This window comes from Pecten maximus, chromosome 10 (assembly GCF_902652985.1).
Source record: "Pecten maximus chromosome 10, xPecMax1.1, whole genome shotgun sequence".
NCBI classification, from domain to species: Eukaryota; Metazoa; Mollusca; class Bivalvia; order Pectinida; family Pectinidae; genus Pecten; species Pecten maximus.
Window position 1 is genome coordinate 39,279,824 of NC_047024.1, and position 22,386 is coordinate 39,302,209.

At 37.7% G+C, this 22,386-nt stretch overlaps 1 protein-coding gene across 20 annotated transcripts in view; it reads right to left on the reverse strand.

The window, feature by feature from the left end:
• Positions 1–22,386, reverse strand: part of LOC117335442 (hemicentin-1-like) — a 66,030-nt gene that overhangs the window by 17,027 nt on the left and 26,617 nt on the right. For 8 of the 20 annotated variants that reach the window (XM_033895439.1, XM_033895425.1, XM_033895426.1 and 5 more), the window contains 14 exons: positions 19,223–19,522; positions 17,769–18,068; positions 16,774–17,076; positions 15,655–15,954; positions 14,102–14,401; positions 13,070–13,369; positions 12,240–12,539; positions 11,157–11,456; positions 9,665–9,964; positions 8,902–9,201; positions 5,317–5,616; positions 4,094–4,393; positions 963–1,262; positions 396–695 (listed from right to left, as the gene is read on the reverse strand). In XM_033895439.1, the coding sequence (XP_033751330.1) occupies positions 396–695; positions 963–1,262; positions 4,094–4,393; positions 5,317–5,616; positions 8,902–9,201; positions 9,665–9,964; positions 11,157–11,456; positions 12,240–12,539; positions 13,070–13,369; positions 14,102–14,401; positions 15,655–15,954; positions 16,774–17,076; positions 17,769–18,068; positions 19,223–19,522 (4,203 nt within the window). Of the gene's footprint in view, positions 1–395; positions 696–962; positions 1,263–4,093; positions 4,394–5,316; positions 5,617–8,901; positions 9,202–9,664; positions 9,965–11,156; positions 11,457–12,239; positions 12,540–13,069; positions 13,370–14,101; positions 14,402–15,654; positions 15,955–16,773; positions 17,077–17,768; positions 18,069–19,222; positions 19,523–20,856; positions 21,157–22,386 lie in introns of all 20 variants that reach the window. The other 12 variants (XM_033895440.1, XM_033895445.1, XM_033895443.1 and 9 more) reach the window with 11 other exon arrangements.

The following is a 22,386-nucleotide window of genomic DNA, read 5'->3' on the forward strand; positions in this document are numbered from 1 at the left end:
TAATCATTTAGAAGTCTCAAACAACTTAAATGTGACACTTTATTTTGATTATTTGTTCCTAATGGATTTTTAGCATCTTGAGTTAAATTTCAGATTCTGTCCAGCAGTTTCTCTCGCATTGATTTATTGAGATGAAAACCCTATTGATAAATTATCTATTTGAGGACTCTGTGATAAAAGGTCAGTGTAAAATGGAAATGTGAAATAATGAACCATTTTGTAATTTAACTCTGTATCATTGATTATTAAACAACTCCCACCCTAACTTCCACATCCCCACCCTGTCTCCATCAACCAACAGACATGGACACAAGGACATTATGAAGGTGACAGTCTATATCAGTGACTCTATGGAACAGAGTTAAAACAATAGTAGCATGTAGGAGTTGACATACTTCCACTGACTGTGAGGTAGGTAGTACTACTCTCTCCTGTTCCAACAACATTGGTAGCCTGACAGATGTAGAAACCTTCATCACTGTTCTGGGCATTGCTGATGGTCAGTGAGGGATTCGAAAGAGTAACTCCAGAGTATTTGTTGCCTGCAACGCTGATGGCTGTTGACACTCCTCCGACCAATCGTCTCCAGGAAACGGATGTGGCCGACGGGGTGGCACTAACGGTACAGACGAGGGTGATAGTGCCACCTGTTGTTATTGTATAGCTACTCTGGGCAACCGTGACAATTGGCAGACCTAAAATACATCAACATACCATATTTATCCTGTACTGAGTCGGGGTATAAGAAATAAGATTAATTCAAAGTAAGGGATTGGTCAACTTCGCGAGCTAAGGTGTATCTTCAAAGTTAGCAGAGCTATTACATAAATGATTAAAAGTTGAAATGTTTGCTAAAATCAAATTAGTTAATGCTTTTTTTTTTTTTTTGCTTTTATTAAACATTTATCTTCTTTCTATGCATAAAAGACTTAAATTTTGATAATATTTTAATGTAAACTTACTGCCAACAACAGTGAGGCTGGTCTGGGAGCTGGTTCCGGTCCCCACAGAGTTAGTAGCTGAACAGGAGTAGAATGTTTGGTCACTGGCTGCTGCATTGAAGATAATGAGAGAGGGAGAGTTGACGGTGGATCCGGCGTATTTAGTCCCGTCAATGTTGATTGTCGTGCTTACTCCATTGGTTATACGCCGCCAGGTGACACTGGTATGAGTTGGGACGGCAGATACAGAACAGCCGAGTGTAACGGCTTGTCCTGTTGATATGCTGTACGATGGCTGGTCTATGGTTACAACTGGGATATCTGCAAACATTTCAAAAGAAAATTCTCAGTTCCTGAAGAAATTTTTGCTAATAACAAATCATGAAATTACAAAAGATCTGCAAGGCATTCAAATTTGATGTATGCAAAATAAAACACATGCAGATTTGGAAACTAAAAATAAACAAGTAAGAGTATAAATATGCAAGTTAACATCTCATCATACATACACGTCAACAGTTGACACTAATTTGAATATCAAATATATGCATATTTCAATGTTAATTCTTTAGATGTTTCTTAAAATATACAAAAAAAAAGTTTTTTTTGAGATTCCCAAGCTTTAACAAAATAATATCTTGTGGATATGATATAAAGAATAACTGCAGTCAGTCCTTTCAAAACTATAAAATTAAATTTGGTAAACATGTATTCGTAAAATTTCAAAATAAAAACCATGTGCAGAGTTAAAACAAGTAAATCTTATGTATAGAAAATGCACACACCATTGTGTAATGGGCAGAATGACAGAGAAAGCCAATATGGTTGTGGCAATGACAGATAACATTATGGTACATTTCAGTCGCTACATCAGATAATGGTCAAATACATCTGAAAAGACTTGGCGAATTCGAAGATCATCTTTGAATGATTAGGTGATTAATTATCAGGGAATAATTACTAGTGACATTAAGTGAACAGTGTGACTTTGGGGCATTAACTCCAGTGGTGTTGATCTGGTATTAATTGCTATCAAACTTGTCAAAGCTTTCAAACCCCACAAAGAAAGTCAGTCCCATTAGGTAAAGGGCAATAACTCCAAAAATATTGGTGATCTGAAAATGGTTGGAGCTAACAATGTGTCTACACCTTATACTCATAAAGTCACACAGGTGAACCAAGGTAAAAACAGACTAACAATGTGTCCACATCCTATACTCCTAAAGTCACACAGGTGAGCCAAGGTAAAAACAGGTCACACAGGTGAGCCAAGGTAAAAACAGACTAACAATGTGTCCACATCCTATACTCATAAAGTCACACAGGTGAGCCAAGGTAAAAACAGACTAACAATGTGTCCACATCCTATACTCATAAAGTCACACAGGTGAGCCAAGGTAAAAACAGACTAACAATGTGTCCATACCCTATACTCATAACGTCACACAGGTGAGCCAAGGTGAAAACAGACTAACAATGTGTCCATACCCTATACTCATAAAGTCACACAGGTGAGCCAAGGTAAAAACAGGTCACACAGGTGAACCGAGGTAAAAACAGACTAACAATGTGTCCATACCCTATACTCATAAAGTCACACAGGTGAGCCAAGGTTAAAACAGGTCACACAGGTGAGCCAAGGTAAAAACAGACTAACAATGTGACTATACCCTATACTCATAAAGTCACACAGGTGAGCCAAGGTAAAAACAGGTCACACAGGTGAGCCAAGGTAAAAACTGACTAACAATGTGTCTATACCCTATACTCATAAAGTCACACAGGTGAGCCGAGGTAAAAACAGACTAACAATGTGTCCCCATCCTATACTTCTATAAATACATAAGTGAGCTCGGGTTAAAACAGAATAAGTGTATACATCCTATACTCATATAGTCACACAGGTAATGAGGTGGCCACAGAACAGCATTTATTGTGTCAATTAGTGAATCACACACTCCTTACTCCCAGAAACTGTAAGTTCGACTTGAGCACTCTGCCCTGTTCCAACTTCGTTGGTGGCAAAACAGATATATATGCCCTGGTCTCCACCATTGGTATTGAACACAATCAACGATGGACTGCTGACAGATGATCCAGTATATTTCAAGTTGTCTACTGGCACTAATGTCAACCATGAACCATTAGATGGTATGAATCGCCAATATACACGGGTGTGTGTTGGATTGGCGGACACAGAACATTGAAGTATAGCTGTTGTTCCCATTGAAACAGTGTAAGCTGTCTCATCTACACTCACTATGGGTAAAGCTGTAATTAAAAGTATGGTCTAACACTTCAAAAATAGAGGGTGTCTAACACAAGTGTAAAATTGGGGCTACTTATCAACCAGTCCGAAATGATTGAAACAACAAGTACAAATGTATTCAGTGGCTGCAATGGTAACATGATTTTAAAATGAGAGAACCAACTGACCTTCAAACTTCTATGTATTTCTCAGCCTCAAAACTGAACTGTCGCAATGATGAGAAAATGCATTATCTCATACTAAATCAAGAGCTGTGAGAAGACAATATAGTTCGCTGGGTTGAAATTCATTTAGAAGTAGGTCAAAGGTCAAGGTTAGCAAGTCCACAAAAGTAGTACCAACTAAAAGGCCTTGTCACAAGGAAAATTCATCAAATATAAATGCCCTATCTCATACAGTTAACATACAGTGGACAAGGTTCAAGTTTTTTTTTTTATAAAAGTAGATCAAATTACAAGGTCAAGGTCAGAAGGTCCGCAAATAAGTACAAAAGGAAAGGTCACAAGGAACACACATGTCAAATATCTAAGCTGTATCCTCATTTGTATTGATTCAACACTGTCTTATAAAAACCTTTCTGTCTTAAGAGGCTGATGATATTGAACCCTGGGGTTAGCAATAGCTCCCCTGGACAAATAACATTATTGATAAATGATCATAATTTAGATATGGTATGTATCATTGATGCCATAAATTGATAAGTAACTGCCAACATGACTATGCCCATTGCTATGTAATTCATCTCACCAACTGTTTGCTAGCATTTTACATCAGTAGTTCAGTATGAATTCAGTAAAGGCTGTTAACCTAATTGGATAATCAACCATAAGGAAAGCTACAATGATTCATCCCCCAGTGATCTTGGTAAACTCAATCAACTTACTTCCAGAGACTGTCAAGGTGGTTGTAGAACTCTGTCCAGTTCCTACAGAGTTGCTGGCAAAACAGGTGTAGGTTCCAGTGTCACTGGTATCAGCGTTGATAACGGTCAGGGATGGAGAATTGACGGTAGACCCGGAGTAGTTGACACCGTCAATGGTGATGGACTGTGTACCAGTACCTACGTTACGCTGCCAGAACACGGTGGTATGGGCGGGGTTGGCAGACACGGTACATTGAAGAGTGATGGATGTTCCTGTGTTGGTGTTGTAGGCATTCTGGGCAATGGTAACAACAGGAATATCTGTGACAAAAATAACATTTATCAGGAGTCATAATTAAAGTACAGCTCTATGCCAAATGCTATATCAAAACCATCTACTTCAACTATAAAAAGTTTTTCATACAGTTTCATAAGAGGACTAATTGGCCTGCAATGCTCAACTGGTATTCACTTCCTTTTTTGATGATCCTCTGCCTTTCAGTTAATCAAACTTTCTGTGCTTTAACAAATTTTACCAACCTGACTTTAAATATGGGTCATTAGCCAAAAGAAGTAACCTTGACTGTCAAGGTCACTTCGTTTTACAAACTTTGTCAGGTGTCGTCCCAGGAACCGACCAACCAAATATCTTGATTCTTGACCTTTCTGTTATTCTGGGAAGTCATTTGAGATTTTATAAAATTTAAGCCCTTTGACCTTGAGCCAAATATCTTGATTCTAGGCCTTTTGGATTTTGAGATGTCATTTCAAGAAAAAAGCTGACACTGGACGGATGGCAGATGCCACACTGGAGCACAAGCTTATTTGGCCCTTTGAGCCAGGTGTAAAGGCCAGGTGAGCTAAAAATTGACTGTGAGAGTAAAGAATTTTACTCAAAACTAACAAATGTATGGCTGCTCAACTTTGTGTGTACCCACACAAGGTCAGTGCAGTTTCTCAACATTTAGATAAAAAAAACGTTGGGTTGCTCAGACCTGATGGACAGTTTGGTATAGTTTTGTTTGATATTGTTTACTGCCTTACAACAGCTATGGTCACTTAAGCATACTGTTGAAGACACCCAGCAGGTCACCCAGTCATTCACATTAAAATGACACTGGGAAAACCAATTGTCCCACTCCCAAAATGCTAATCATTAAGCCACATGGATAGACAACTAACTGTACTACCACTTAACTTAACTGGGTATCAAATACTGATTCCTATGTTTCATGTTGACTTACTTCCTGTTACTGTCAGTGTGGTTGCAGAACTCTGTCCAGTTCCTACAGAGTTGGTGGCAAAACAGGTGTAGGTTCCAGTGTCACTGGTATCAGCGTTGATAACGGTCAGGGATGGAGAATTGACGGTAGACCCGGAGTAGTTGACACCGTCAGTGGTGATGGTCTGTGTACCAGTACCTACGTTACGTTGCCAGAACACGGTGGTATGTGTGGGGTTGGCAGACACGGTACATTGAAGAGTGATGGATGTTCCTATGTTAGTGCTGTAGGCATTCTGGGCAACAGTAACAACAGGAATATCTGAAATTCAGAATTGATAATGTCAACACAAATTAGACACATAGCACTTATGTTTATTTTTATTTATGATGAAACCCTGTCTCATCTTCACCACCAAGACCAAGCATACAACCTTAACCCTCGATGATGCTGGTGTACCAATCAGTGTCATTAAATAGAGAGAGCCTAGCCCGAGTTTCCTCTGGCCTGTAGGCTACCAGACATGGTGTCAGGGCCAGAGGAAACTCGGGCTAGAGAGAGCCCAACAGACAGGCAGATTTCCAGTACTATACCTCCTAGCTTTGATTTCCAGTACTATTCCCCCTAGCTTTGATTTATTGCCCTCTGTCTGATACTCACGGGGCGATATAACTACACTACTCTTGTACTTATCACCCAGTGATCAGTGTGGTGTCATGCAATCAGTCATGGGTATCAGAGTGTAGAATTGTGCAATTGGCCATGCAGGGTATCTGACGATTTTCGGGTGCCAACCGAAGTATAGGTGGGACACATGGAAATCTGTTTATGGCAATAAAGGTGGTTTCACTAAATCTGCTTTGTTTCCAAAGTCTCTGACAAGTTCTATAAAAGGCCATTGAGTTGTAAGTGATGACATAGTTGGAACACAAGTGTGGGTATCACTACAGGTTTAATACTGGGGAAGGTTTCCATTCCAATAAGTATGATAAATATTGTTATCATATTGCTCAGACTTAAACTAATACACTGTCACTTTGTCATGTGATTCTGAGGAGTTTAATCCATGGCTTCCCAGCAGCTGTTGTAAAACATTTTTTAACAATGACAACACATAAAAAGAGCAAAGCGTTTTAAAAGAATAATAAAACAAAAAAGGCATTACAAAGCTGTGCATCCCCTCAAAACAGTAACTGAGTTTGAATCTGCATTTATTCAATTCTATATGGCAAACATTGACTTTGACTACAATGCACAATGTTAACTTTATTTATCTTACAATGATTGTGAAACCAGTTATACCAACTTATATATTTATTGTTGGCCGGGTAGAAGAGCATGAGGTGTCTTACTGTGGGAGGAAACCATCTTCCCCATATAATACCGTTAACCATTGACCCCTAATTAAAAACCAACAGGCGTCATACACTAATGAAGTAGGCAAGGTTTGATAATTATTACCTACGGCAAGGTTAGCTATATGACACCATGTGTCCATTGACTACTGAAAATAGGTTTCAATATCTCAAGGCCAAGCTTTAATTAGCCTACATGGAACAGATTCCTTTGAATCAGGCCAACACTCAATTTGGATGACTCATTAGTGACCTAAACATACAACTCTGAAAATAGTTGGTTCAACATCCCATGAAGGCAATTTTGAAGCAGGAAAAAGTTGTTTACTCTTCATAAGATGGTTTTCCCTCAATTATGCTAACATGTTTTACAGTGAACTGATTTGGTTAATTGACTCAAAATGTCCTTGATCTTTGACCCTTGACAAAGCAAGTCAATTATAAACTTTACTCAACATGTTTCGAGGGGATAACAACAAAAGCTGGTGCACAGCAATTCTAGATCTACTATTCTTACTTCCTGTCACTGCCACGGAGACCAGAGCACTCTGTCCTGTTCCAACTTGGTTGCTGGCAAAACAGACATATGTGCCCTGATCTCCACTGTTGGCATTGAACACGACCAATGATGGACTGTTTACAGATGATCCACCATAATTCACATTGTCTATTGTCAGTGTAGTCGTCCCGCCATTGGTGGGAGTGAACTGCCAGAACACACTGGTATGTGTTGGATTGGCAAAGACGGAACACTGTAAGGTCACTGTTGTTCCCGTGGTTATGGGGTAAAATGTCTGAATGACATTGACGGTTGGTATGTCTGGAAAAAAATTCTAACCATATTAGCAGTGTACTTATATATACTGAGCTTGTTAAGTTTTTTGTGTCATTAATGTGTTTGGGTACTAGGTATTTTGGGTGGAGGGGAGGAGAGTGACAGTCTTATCAATAGCTCTCATCAGCTATGACAATGCAGTGTCAAACGACTGGCTACTAGAACGAAGCATCTTGATTTCTACATTTTTTTTTTCTGTGAATATTTAAACGTTTTGATCAAACATGCTGTCAAACAGAAATAAAATTATCATTTAGATCCAGATACTGAAAAGAAGATGTCATTCAATTTTTGAAATACTTTCAAAAATAAAAAAGATTATCAAACTTGGGAAAAGGTACATTAAAACAATGTATGGAATCCAGGTAATTATAGACTTTTTCAATGGGAAAGTATTCTCCACTTTTAAGCATTAGGACATTAATCACTTTTGAGAAATTTGAGAGACTTGAACTGGAAAATACAATAGCTTTATATTAAGCTGGATAGTCTAGACTATTCATTCAAGCTGTTGAAGTATTTTACTTAAGTTGTTGGGTTATAACTAAGACTTGCACCCTAAAGACATAAATTGTCATGTTGTCAATGGATACAATAACTTAATGAAAATTATAAGAAGATCTGTCTTTGTGTTGTTCAAACATGGACATGTGACAAGGAAATTGGGAAGATTTGGTTTAGTTCACATCTGTTTATCACACAGTTAAGGTACATTTCTTTTCCACCCCTGCAGATACAATTTGTCACTCTTGATAATGAAATTGATCACTCAGATAAAATATTAGTTCAAATATGCTAATATCTGAAATAAAATTTCTTCTGTTTTCTTATCTCCTAGAATTTTCAAGATTTTTGTGGAATTCATTATAAGTATTTATTGTACTGTTAGCAGTAGACAAATAAACTGACCTATAGGTAATATACTGCAGCATTAATAGTTGAACAATAACAGAAAAATTACATTTAAAGTTCTTCATTGATAAATACATCCCATCCAGCTGGTTGATGAAATTAAATTTTTTATGTCATTATGTTGCAGCAGGCAGCTCCAATATCAAGAATAATTTCAAGAATTTAATTCAATTTATCACAGTGAAGTCTACTTCATAGTTTTGTCTCAGTAAGTTTATATTAGGTAGCAATATATTTTAATTTATCCTGTACGATTACATCCCTTGGTTAGGTAGTTTTTCATATTTGCAATTAGAGTTATCGCCCTTTACAGTTCCTGATATAGGTAGCCATTGCTAGCCTACAAGACAAAATGAAAGTACACTATCTATAGACACTTTGTTTGTAGAGCATGTGTGAGGAAGTGCAATACAAGTTAAACATGTGCAGGTGAGGAAAGGCAGTGGATAACCAGGCTGGCTTCAGGTGTTCTACATGTAAATTCAGGGTGCATTGTGGACTTACTTCCTGAAACTGTCAGTGTGGTTGAAGAACTCTGTCCAGTTCCTACAGAGTTGGTGGCAAAACAGGTGTAGCTTCCAGTGTCACTGCTATCAGCGTTGATAACGGTCAGGGATGGAGAATTGACTGAAGACCCGGAGTAGTTGACACCATCAATGGTGATGGACTGTGTACCACCTCCAATGTTACGCTGCCAGAATACGGTGGTATGGGCGGGGTTGGCAGACACGGTACATCCCAGAGTGATACTATTTCCTGTTGTGATACTATAAGTACTTTGGCTGATGGTAACAACAGGGATATCTAAAATAAAAAGAATTATTATGTTAATGACATATCGCTAGCATCACGGACAACTACAAATTCATTCTCATGAGAAACCAAATAACAAGATATGGATAAATGATATCCCCACTTACCCTAACAAGATATGGCTAAATTATACTCCCACCCACCCTAACAAGGTATGGTTAAATTATACCCCACCCACACTAACAAGGTATGGCTAAATTATACCCCACCCACACTAACAAGATATGGCTAAATGATATCCCCACTCACCCTAACAAGGTATGGCTAAATGATATCCCCACCCACCCTAACAAGATATGGCTAAATGACACCCCCACCCACACTAACAAGATATGGCTAAATGATATCCCACCCACCCTAACAATATATCCCCACATGGACAGACAACTAACTTCACTACCAATTTACTCAACTGGGTATCAAAGATTGATTCCTTTGTTTCATGTTGACTTACTTCCTGAAACTGTCAGTGTAGTTGCAGAACTCTGTCCAGTTCCTACAGAATTGGTGGCAAAACAGGTGTAGGTTCCAGTGTCACTAGTATCAGCGTTGAGAACTGTCAGGGATGGAGAATTGACGGTAGACCCAGAGTAGTTGACACCATCAATGGTGATGGACTGTGTACCAGTACCTACATTACGCTGCCAGAACACGGTGGTATGGGCGGGGTTGGCAGACACGGTACATTGAAGTGTGATGGTTGTTCCTGTATTGGTGCTGTAGGCATTCTGGGCAATTGTGACAACTGGGATATCTGAAAAAAAAAAAATTAAAACCTAGAAAATGTCTAAGACACAAATATCCCTACTATTACATGTATATGCAAAGAGCTTGTTAAAAAAATTACTATGGAATGAATGTGAACAAAATCATTTGAGGGATTCTCAAGGAGTGATAATGATTCTGACTGAAACAGGACACCTTCACATTTGTAACCTTTGCTAGTTTATCCTTTACTATTGATGTCCCCAGAATGTGATCAGGTGTGGAACCTGATATTATAATACTATAAGCATTAACCAAATATAATGGATGTTCAAGATATGACATTATTCTGAAGAATGTATTCCATGCAGAAGGATCGACCTTTGAACCATTATAACCTTGACCAATGACCAAGATTATGTGGTCAGGTGTAGGACTTGATTTCATAATACTATGTTGCTAAAATAAACCAAATCTTTTGAGGGAATTTGAAGATATGGCATTTTTGCAAAAAATGTGTTCAATCCAGACCTTTGAACCTTTAAAGTTGACCAATGATCAGGAGAATGTGATCAGGTATAGGAATTGATGTAACGATGATATGGTGCAAATATGAAACAAACCTGTAGTTAAGGTATACATGTGTGTCATTGAGATTCTAAAAAGAAACAGGACGGGATCCAACGTGCATGTACAGGACATGGGTGGTCACACCACCGTACATAAGGGATATTTTGTTGTCAGCAAATTCTGGCATTTTCTGTTAAATGGGTGTTATTTTGATATGTCCAAATTTGCTGTTTCTATCAATCCTGTGTCATATTTTTGCATATTCCGATGTCTTTGTTGAAATTTACTGATTTCTGGCCTTTCTCTGAACACTACATCTAACTCATCATTGCGTAGACCTGCTGCATTTATAAATCTAATTAAATCGCATGTAACAATTGCTTTTGAAGTCATTGTAGTTGTTTGTGACGAACCAAGAGACCTACAGTGACCCATACCATTGACCAACCCTTTTTGCATAAAATTGGTATTATATGTATAAAAGTAAATAGTTAATTCTCACATATCTATTCATATACATAGGTATTTATATACATTGTGCAAGTGTCAGCAAAACAATAATTATGTTTGATTGAACACTAAACAATTTAACTATCTGGTAACACTGAAATATAACATATTGTTGAGTAAAATATCAAACACCTGAAAAAAAGGAAGAAGTGATGACCTACTTCCTGAAACAGTCAGTGTAGTCGCAGAACTCTGTCCAGTTCCTACAGAGTTGCTGGCAAAACAGGTGTAGGTTCCAGTGTCACTGGTATCAGCGTTGAGAACGGTCAGGGATGGAGAATTGACGGTAGACCCGGAGTAGTTGACACCATCAATGGTGATAGACTGTGTACCAGTACCTACGTTACGCTGCCAGAACACGGTGGTATGGGCGGGGTTGGCAGACACGGTACATCCCAGAGTGATGGTTGTTCCTGTGTTGGTGCTGTAGGCATTCTGGGCAATGGTGACAGTTGGAATGTCTGAAAATATTGTACATACTATTCTTTAAAGAAAGAGTCTAACAAAAGTTTACAACAGTGAACATGAACACTGACAGGTCAACAATGATCTCAACTTGTGGCAATATATCCCCTATAATTGTCACGAAGACATCTACTCATATAGCTGAAGTTTACATTTGACAATTAGATTTCAAATACAAAGTGTCATAGCAAAATGTTAATCAGTGAAAACTAATTTGACCCTGACCTTTGACCAAATGATCTTGATCTTTGGTCAGTTGGCTTCTTGTTAAAATCCAAATAACAATGCTTATTCATAGTGTCATATAACAAAATGTTCAAGTAAAAAGACAAAATTTAACCTTGACCTTTGATCCGGTGTCCTTAACATTTAGTCAGTTGACTTTTTGTTTAATTTTCACAATATTGCTTCATAGTGTCATCACCAAATAATCATCAGTGAAAAAATTTAAAAGTTGACCTAAAACTTTGACCCAGACACGGGTCCTAATAATGACCTTACCCTACCTCGAACTCTAACTGATGTAGAAACCAAATAGTAGGTGTCAGTTATATAATTATAGACCTATAGGACTTACTCCTGAAATGGTCAGTGAGGTTGTAAAACTTTGTCCAGTTCCTTGTGTAACCTCAATGAAGCATACTTGATGATAACAGAAAAAATAATTGTCCATCTCCTAAAACGCTAAGCATTAAGCCACATGGACAAACAACTAACTTTACTACCACTTAACTTTTCTGGGTATCAAATACTAATTCCGTTGTTTCATGTTGACTTACTTCCTGTAACAGTCAGTGTGGTTGAAGAACTCTGTCCAGTTCCTACAGAGTTGGTGGCAAAACAGGTGTAGGTTCCAGTGTCACTGGTGTCAGCGTTGAGAACCGTCAGGGATGGAGAATTGATGGTAGACCCGGAGTAGTTGACACCGTCAATGGTGATGGACTGTGTACCAGTACCTACGTTACGCTGCCAGAACACGGTGGTATGGGCGGGGTTGGCAGACACGGTACATCCCAGAGTGATGGTTGTTCCTGTGTTGGTGCTGTAGGCATTCTGGGAAATGGTGACCGTTGGAATATCTGAAAATGTTATATCAAAATTATTTTAAATTTTTCACAACAAACTGCTTCACTAAGATAATAACATATTAACACCATGCATCCTTGTCTACATTAACAGGAATCGATCAGTTTCCTACATCCATCAAACTAGGGTATGAATGAACAGAATAACTAGGTAAATCAACAAGCATCACATAAGACGTCATACAGCACAATGATATTTTTGTAATTTAAAGAAAACATCTAATCAACACACTTATAGGTGAAATTAAGGGACGCTGGAAGGTTTCTGTAATCTTTACTGATAAGCTCTTTAATACAATCAGCCTCGTAAGAGAGCAAAAACAAGTCTGCCAACAGTGGTCAGAAATTCAAACATTCTCATGACTTCACCTTCTGTATGTTGCGTAATCTGCTTAATGAAACACCATCCTGTATAATTCACATCTATGTACAGTAAATACTGTTTGCCATTCTAGGAAAGAAAGCTCTCATTGCCAGAGATTGACAGTATTTGTTCATAGCAAACACAACAATTTAACACTAACTTCCTGTAACGGTCAGTGTGGTTGAAGAGCTCTGTCCAGTTCCTACAGAGTTAGTGGCAAAACAGATGTAGGTTCCAGTGTCACTGGTATCAGCGTTGAGAACCGTCAGGGATGGAGAATTGACTGAAGACCCAGAGTAGTTGACACCATCAATGGTGATGGACTGTGTACCACCTCCAACGTTACGCTGCCAGAACACGGTGGTATGGGCGGGGTTGGCCGACACGGTACATCCCAGAGTGATGGTTGTTCCTGTGTTGGTGCTGTAGGCATTCTGGGCAATGGTAACAGTTGGAAGATCTGAAAATATTGTATGAAAATTTTGAAAAAGATGTTCACAATTGAGAGTTACACCTAAATATGTCTTGCCAGCTTTCCACTTTGCCAGTATGGTAAGTTCTTAAAGTAACCTCTGAAATTCACGAAGATTTCTATATCATTTTTCAAAAATACTCTACATTAATAAAGTGAATGGATGGAAGACTCAATATGTACACATAATACCAGTAGTCATGTTTGATAATGATGCATGTACATACATTGCAAAAGGAATAGGAAATTTCACAATGTCACTATTTCTCAAAATTAACTTGAATATGACTTTTTATCCATAAAATTCATTCCTCCTGAAAAGTGAGAGGAATATTAAGCTGATATATTTCATAACTTGCTTTCATTTGACTATAAACTAATTGGTAAGTCAATGGGAGAAGCAATAAAGATATGTTAATTTCTCAAATATAAGGTTTTCACCCCCCAAAATACACATTTATAGCATTTTGTGAGATATCCATATGCAATGATATTCTAAATCTGTTGGAATAACACCAACAATTTTGCATTTTTAGAAAGAAACTTTGTTAATGCTTGGTGACAATTTCAAAACCACTCACTGCATTAAAACTCAGTGAAATGTTGATATTCATGCTTCACACAAGACTCCTTTATTGGGCTCAATAATTTTTTTTTTCTTTTTTAAATTACAGCATGTATACATTAGGAGTGAGGAAAAAAGCAGAATTAATGACTTACTTCCTGTAACGGTCAGTGTGGTTGAAGAACTCTGTCCAGTTCCTACAGAGTTGGTGGCAAAACAGGTGTAGGTTCCAGTGTCGCTGGTATCAGCGTTGAGAACTGTCAGGGATGGAGAATTGACGGTAGACCCGGAGTAGTTGATACCATCAATGGTGATGGACTGTGTACCACCTCCAATGTTACGCTGCCAGAATACGGTGGTATGTGTGGGGTTGGCAGACACGGTACATCCCAGAGTGATGGTTGTTCCTGTGTTGGTGCTGTAGGCATTCTGGGCAATGGTGACAGTTGGAATGGCTGAAAATGTTGTAAAATTTATAAGAATTTTACCAAAATATGCTTAATTAAACAAACAATGCCATGTTACCTATAACTACATTAACAAGACAGCTACTGTTTAAAGACTTTGGTGCCCACACCTGACAAAAATGGCTAACAAGAGGCCCAGGGGGCCTGTACCAAAGGTCTATGACAGATCATTACAAAACACTTGAAGTTCAGTAATGTGTTACAAATATGTTCAAATTTTGTGATCTGTCTTCAAATGCCATGCATATAAGTCAATACCTTTCCTTGATCCAAAAATTTCAATCATTAAGTTGAAAACTGTTGTTTTTGATTGGCAGACTTAATCTTCTTCTACTACCTAGGTGGTATATGTCCCTAGCAACTCAGTCTTTAGTGGGGAAGACTCTCAACTCATACAATATTCTATCCCCTTCACCAAAAACACCAAACTAAAAAGTTAAAACCCCTTTTATCCATAGGGAAGAAGGTTGGCTGTCAATATTAATCCTTTTTTACTCTACTTGGACCAGCCCCCAGGATGGGTATGGCTTCTGGATTATACAACATTGAGATCCCTTGTCTTAACCTTAGGATGCTGCAGACACAAGTTGATCCTTTTATTTAAACAACATATGAAAGATTTGAAAATTTTACCCACTGGTATTTTCATGTCTACTACATGAACTGGGCACCCATTCCTCTGCTCAAGATGACAAATTTCATCAAAATTCCTTCATTTGAACAGAAGAATTGAGCCAGACTTTTCATTAATGTACAATTGTTTCCTTTTCACCAAGGGATGCTTAAGACCAAATTTTAGTTCAAATTTAATCATTTTCTTAAATAGCAGTGTTTTAAAGAATAAGTTGATTCATGACTGATGAATGATGATGCTTGCTGTAACATGGCATAAACTCACCACAAGTCCTTTGAAGAGGGCGAGCTAAATTGTTCAAAACATGACAAAAACTGACACAAAAACAAACAATTTCACCTTGAAATAGGTGCGATACATCTTATAGCCCTTAAGGATTGTATGTGTGAAATAATAGAAGTGTGATGTACATTTTAGGAGTTTTGAGGTGAGAAATTAACACGCTTCATGGACTTCGACAAGGAAGACAAAGCAGATAATTCAATGCTAGAAATGACTGAGAGAAAAATCAATAGTCCCTACAGTAATGTAATAGGCATACAATCAAATACGATGTAACGTGTGTTAAATAGGAAATACAAGGACACAGGAAGAAGTGATGACTTACTTCCTGAAACTGTCAGTGTGGTTGAAGAACTCTGTCCAGTTCCTACAGAGTTGGTGGCAAAACAGGTGTAGGTTCCAGTGTCACTAGTATCAGCGTTGAGAACCGTCAGGGATGGAGAATTGACGGTAGACCCAGAGTAGTTGACACCATCAATGGTGATGGACTGTGTACCAGTACCTACGTTACGTTGCCAGAACACGATGGTATGGGCGGGGTTGGCAGACACGGTACATCCCAGAGTGATGGTTGTTCCTGTGTTGGTACTGTAGGCATTCTGGGAAATGGTGACAGTTGGAATATCTGAAAAATATCGTATACAAATTATAAAAAAAAGTTCACAAAAATTATGTCATTTAACATCAAACATCACACCCGATAAACTTTTAATGAAAGTATTATCTTTTTTTTTTCCGGTTTGTTCCTCCTTATTCTCTGTTGTGCAGTATGACACTTTTGACAATATCAAAGGTATGGTATGGTTTTTCAACAATGCATTTAAATCCTAAAACTATTGTTACTGAAGTTATGGTCTTATTTCAGTATAACAGAGTTGTCATGATAAACCCACCCATATACAAAATTCAGCAATTAAAGCTAACAGACTATATTACATATGCTACAGTTGTGGATGAGCAAAGGGCCATAATTCAATATATTTCAGTATAAGACGACATTAAGGCAACACTACATAATCTGAATTACAACAGTTCCACCATGTCATGGAGGTCCTAGGATTTCTTGGTATGTTTGATTTGTTTTTGTTAAACGTCCTATTAACAGCTAGGGTCATTTAGGACGTGCCAGGTTTGGAGGTAGAGGAAAGCCGGAGTACCTGGAGAAAAACCACCAGTCTACAGTTAGCACCTGGCAACTACCCCACATACCCAGGTAGGTTTTGAACTCACAACCCAGAGGTGGAGGGCTAGTGATAAAGTGTCGGGACACCTTAACCACTCAGCCACTGCAGTCCCACCTAGGATTTCTATCCACGATGTCATGACATGGGAACTGGCTGACAACTTAACTCCTATTAGGTAACACAGGTGACACACTGACATACATTACCACATTAAACGTAAAACATGAAACACAAGGACACAGGAAGAGGTGATGACTTACTTCCTGTGACGGTCAGTGTGGTTAAAGAACTCTGTCCAGTTCCTACAGAGTTGGTGGCAAAACAGGTGTAGGTTCCAGTGTCACTAGTATCAGCGTTGATAACGGTCAGGGATGGAGAATTGACGGTAGACCCGGAGTAGTTGACACCATCAATGGTGATGGACTGTGTACCAGTACCTCCAACGTTACGCTGCCAGAACACGGTGGTATGGGCGGGGTTGGCAGACACGGTACATCCCAGAGTGATGGTTGTTCCTGTGTTGGTGCTGTAGGCATTCTGGGAAATGGTGACAGTTGGAATATCTGAAAAAGTATTGTAGAAAATTTTCAAAAAAGAAATTCAGACAAAAATGTGTCATTAAATATGAAACTTTACACTGTTTAAGCTTTTAATGAATGAGTGATCTTTTCTTTCAGTTTGTTCCTCCTTTTCCTCTGTTGTACAGTTTGATACTCTAACCAGCAGTCAGGATTGTGTTGCCATGGTAATGGTTTAGGTAATACCTAATATGTCGAATTATAGGCCTTGTTTAGTTACATTATTTGTGCAAGACTGAATAAAATCAATAAAATAACTGAGACTTTCTATAGGAAAACCTTTATATAGTAACCAGTTACAAGGAAAACCAAATTTTTAAAGAAATAATTTGCATGCCCATGTACATAATTATGGTCCTTCATAAATGTTTTGGAATCAGTTCATAAATCCTAGAGAAGTTCTTCAGAAAAGATTTACATCGATAGACATCTGAACATCTAGACAGTGTAACTCCAATATACCTCCAACTACATTGTGTGGGGTAAATAGAAGGAAAACACAATTATGTTATTAAAAAGACTTACCATCTAAAATAATCACTTGAAAGTTCAGCAATTTTAGGTGACAGAATACATTATGTATCCGACAGATAATAAAGAGCGAAGGGCCATAACTCTGTGTATTACAAAACCTTATAGATTTAACATATATAAACAAGGGTAAATTGATGACTTACTTCCTGTAACGGTCAGTGTGGTTGAAGAACTCTGTCCAGTTCCTACAGAGTTAGTGGCAAAACAGGTGTAGCTTCCAGTGTCACTAGTATCAGCGTTGATAACGGTCAGGGATGGAGAATTGACTGAAGACCCGGAGTAGTTGACACCATCCATGGTGAGTGACTGTGTGACACCACCAACGATACGTTGCCAGGACACGGAGGTATGGGCGGGGTTGGCCGACACGGTACATCCCAGCGTGATGGTTGTTCCTGTGTTGGTGCTGTAGGCATTCTGGGAAATGGTGACTGTCGGAATATCTGAAAATATTGTTCATAATATTGTTTAAATTAATTTTTAAACAAAACTTTAAGAAAAACAAAGCTTAAATCAAACAGTAAACTCTGTATAGATGACCACCAAATCTATAATTATTAATCTAATCACCTGAAATCTTATTTGTTATGGACTTCTTCTGTCAGAGAATCTTAGGAAAACAACCTTCATTTATATTTGTATTTCACTACCTGGTACCAAAATATATTTACATTAATTTTGGTTTAAATATATTTAATGATCATGAAAATAGGCTTGCTAATTAGTACATGTATCTTTCCCCACAACACCAGATGATTTATATTCTTCCTTGATTTGACTGTCCTGTTCAATACATAAGAACTAAAGTAAAACCATGGAGATTCAGATTAAAGGCGAATGTTAGAAATATATCCAACAACACACAGTATTCATAGTTATAGAAACATGTGAAACTAATATGTAAATAGCTATTAAACTAGCCATTATCCACAATATTAACCAAGGTTATAGAGGTCAAGGTCAAAAATCATGTCACACAAATATCAGGCAACATTCTCAAAATTAAGGCTCATAATCATGAGAAGTTGTTTGACCCTAGCTTCAGAACTATACGAGATCTTAACTAACCTAAATGTCACAACAAGAGATTCCAGATGGATCTTGCCACCCTAAGCGGAATGATCTTTATCAGTCCTATAAATAACTGAACTTTTCTCTACTTTTCCCTTCTCCCCCCTCTTTTTCTTAATCATTTGATAACAAAGGGAACCAACATAGTATTATAAAAAAGATTTAAGAACGTTCTGAGATTGATATTGTTAATTACATTACAACTGTCAAAATCCAAGATAGCCACCTGTCAGCAATTTGTTTTCCTCATATCAGTCCTAAAATAAAAAGGGCACTACTAGGGAACAAGGGAAATGTAGATATGAAATATGAAAATGATCCAAACAATACTTAAAGAAGATAGTAATAACAAAATTTCCTTTTCAAAATACAAGATTGCTACCTGTGATCCAATTTCTTATTCTCATCAGCCCTAAAATCAAAAGAACACGACTAGGGACCAAGGGGGAACCTACAGATGTAATTGGAGCCAGATCCATTCGGAACTCCTCTAGAAATATCATATCCAACAAAAAGATTAACATACTTCCTGAAACTGTCAGTGTGGTTGAAGAGCTCTGTCCAGTTCCTACAGAGTTGCTGGCAAAACAGGTGTAGGTTCCAGTGTCACTAGTATCAGCGTTGATAACGGTCAAGGATGGAGAATTGACTGAAGACCCGGAGTAGTTGACACCGTCAATGGTGATAGACTGTGTACCACCTCCAACGTTACGTTGCCAGAACACGGAGGTATGGGCGGGGTTGGCCGACACGGTACATCCCAGAGTGATGGTTGTTCCTGTGTTGGTGCTGTAGGCATTCTGGGAAATGGTGACAGTTGGAACATCTGAAAATATTGTTCATAATATTGTTTAAATTATTTTAAAACTAAACTTTAAGAAAAACAAAGCTAAAAACAAACAGTATACTCTGTATAGATGGCATGCTCAAGACCACCAAATCTATAATTATTAATCTAATCAACTGAAATCTTATTTTTTATGGACTTCTTCTGTCAGAGAATCTTAGGAAAACAACCTTCATTTATATTTGTATATCACTACCTGGTACCAAAATATATTAACATTAATTTTGGTTTAAATATATTTAACGATCATGAAAAATAGGCCTGCTAGTTAGTACATGTATCTTTCGATCCCCACAACACCAGATGATTTATACTCTTCCTTGATATGACTGTCCAGTTCAATACATAAGAACTAAACTAAAACCATGGAGGTTCAGATTAAAGGTGAATATTACAAAAATATCCTCCAACACACAATATTTACCAAGGTTACAGAGGTCAAGGTCAAAAATCATGTCACACAAATATCAGGCAACATACACAAAATTAAGGCTCATAATCATGTGAAGTTGTTTGACTCTAGCTTGAGAACTGTACGAGATCTTAACTAACCTAAATGTCACAACAACAGATTCCAGATGGATCTTGCCACTCTAAGCGGAATGATCTTTATCAGTCCTATAAATAACTGAACTTTTCTCTACTTTTCCCTTCTCCCCCCTCTTTTTCTTAATCATTTGATAACAAAGGGAACCAACATAGTATTATAAAAAAGATTTAAGAACGTTCTGAGATTGATATTGTTAATTACATTACAACTGTCAAAATCCAAGATAGCCACCTGTCAGCAATTTCTTTTCCTCATATCAGTCCTAAAATAAAAAGGGCACTACTAGGGAACAAGGGAAATGTAGATATGAAATATGAAAAAGATCCAATCAATAATTAAAGAAGATAGTAAAAACAAAATTTCCTTATCAAAATACAAGATTGCTACCTGTGATCCAATTTCTTATTCTCATCAGCCCTAAAATCAAAAGAACACAACTAGGGACCAAGGGGGAACCTACAGATGTAATTGGAGCCAGATCCATTCGGAACTCCTCTAGAAATATCAGTAACAAGAATTGTTTAAAGATGGACAATGGACAGACAACTGGCCATGGACACAGGGAGATTTGAAGAACAGTCCACCATCTGATATGGGCTAAATTATAGACAGAAGGGCAACCAACATTGGATTATAACTCAAGATGGTCATTTGTACCAGTCTGGTTAACAAGTGCATCCACATTTAATACTCGATGAACATTACTGTACAATAAGAAATGAGATCTGATCCACGTTCATATCTAACAAAAAGATTAACATACTTCCTGTAACAGTCAGTGTGGTTGAAGAACTCTGTCCAGTTCCTACAGAGTTGGTGGCAAAACAGGTGTAGGTTCCAGTGTCACTGGTATCAGCGTTGATAACCGTCAGGGATGGAGAATTGACTGAAGACCCGGAGTAGTTGACACCGTCAATGGTGATGGACTGTGTACCACCTCCAATGTTACGCTGCCAGAACACGGTGGTATGGGCGGGGTTGGAAGACACGGTACATCCCAGAGTGATGGTTGTTCCTGTGTTGGTGCTGTAGGCATTCTGGGCAATGGTGACCGTTGGAATATCTGAAAATATTGTTCATAATATTGTTTAAATTATTTTAAAACTAAACTTCAAGAAAAACAAAGCTAAAAACAAACAGTATACTCTGTAGAGATGGCATGCTCAAGACCACCAAATCTATAATTATTAATCTAATCAACTGAAATCTTTTTTTTTATGGACTTCTTCTGTCAGAGAATCTTAGGAAAACAACCTTCATTTATATTTGTATTTCACTACCTGGTACCAAAATATATTAACATTAATTTTGGTTTAAATATATTTAACGATCATGAAAAATAGGCCTGCTAGTTAGTACATGTATCTTTCGATCCCCACAACACCGGATGATTTATACTCTTCCTTGATATGACTGTCCAGTTCAATACATAAGAACTAAACTAAAACCATGGAGGTTCAGATTAAAGGTGAATATTACAAAAATATCCTCCAACACACAATATTTACCAAGGTTACAGAGGTCAAGGTCAAAAATCATGTCACACAAATATCAGGCAACATACACAAAATTAAGGCTCATAATCATGTGAAGTTGTTTGACTCTAGCTTGAGAACTGTACGAGATCTTAACCAACCTAAACGTCACAACAACAGATTCTAGATGGATCTTGCCACTCTAAGGGGAATGATCTTTATCAGTCCTATAAATAACTGAACTTTTCTCTACTTTTCCCTTAATCTCCCCCCTCTTTTTCTTAATCATTTGATAACAAAGGGAACCAACATAGAATTGTATAAAAAAAAGATTTAAGAAGAACTTTCTGAGATTGATATTGTTAATTAAATTACAACTGTCAAAATCCAAGATAGCCACCTGTCAGCAATTTGTTTTCCTCATATCAGTCCTAAAATAAAAAGGGCACTACTAGGGAACAAGGGAAATGTAGATATGAAATATGAAAATGATCTATTCAATACTTCAAGAAAATAGCAATAACAAATTTTCCTTTCCAATTTCTTATTCTCATCAGCCCTAAAATCAAAAGAACACGACTAGGGACCAAGGGGGAATCTACAGATGTAATTTGAGACGGATCCATCTGGAACTCCTCTAGAAATATCAGTAACAAGAATTGTTTAAAGATGGACAATGGACAGACAACTCCAATGACACAGGGAGATTTGAAGAACAGTCCACCATCTGATATGGGCTAAATTATAGACAGAAGGGCAACCAACATTGGATTATAACTCAAGATGGTCATTTGTACGAGTCTGGTTAACAAGTGCAT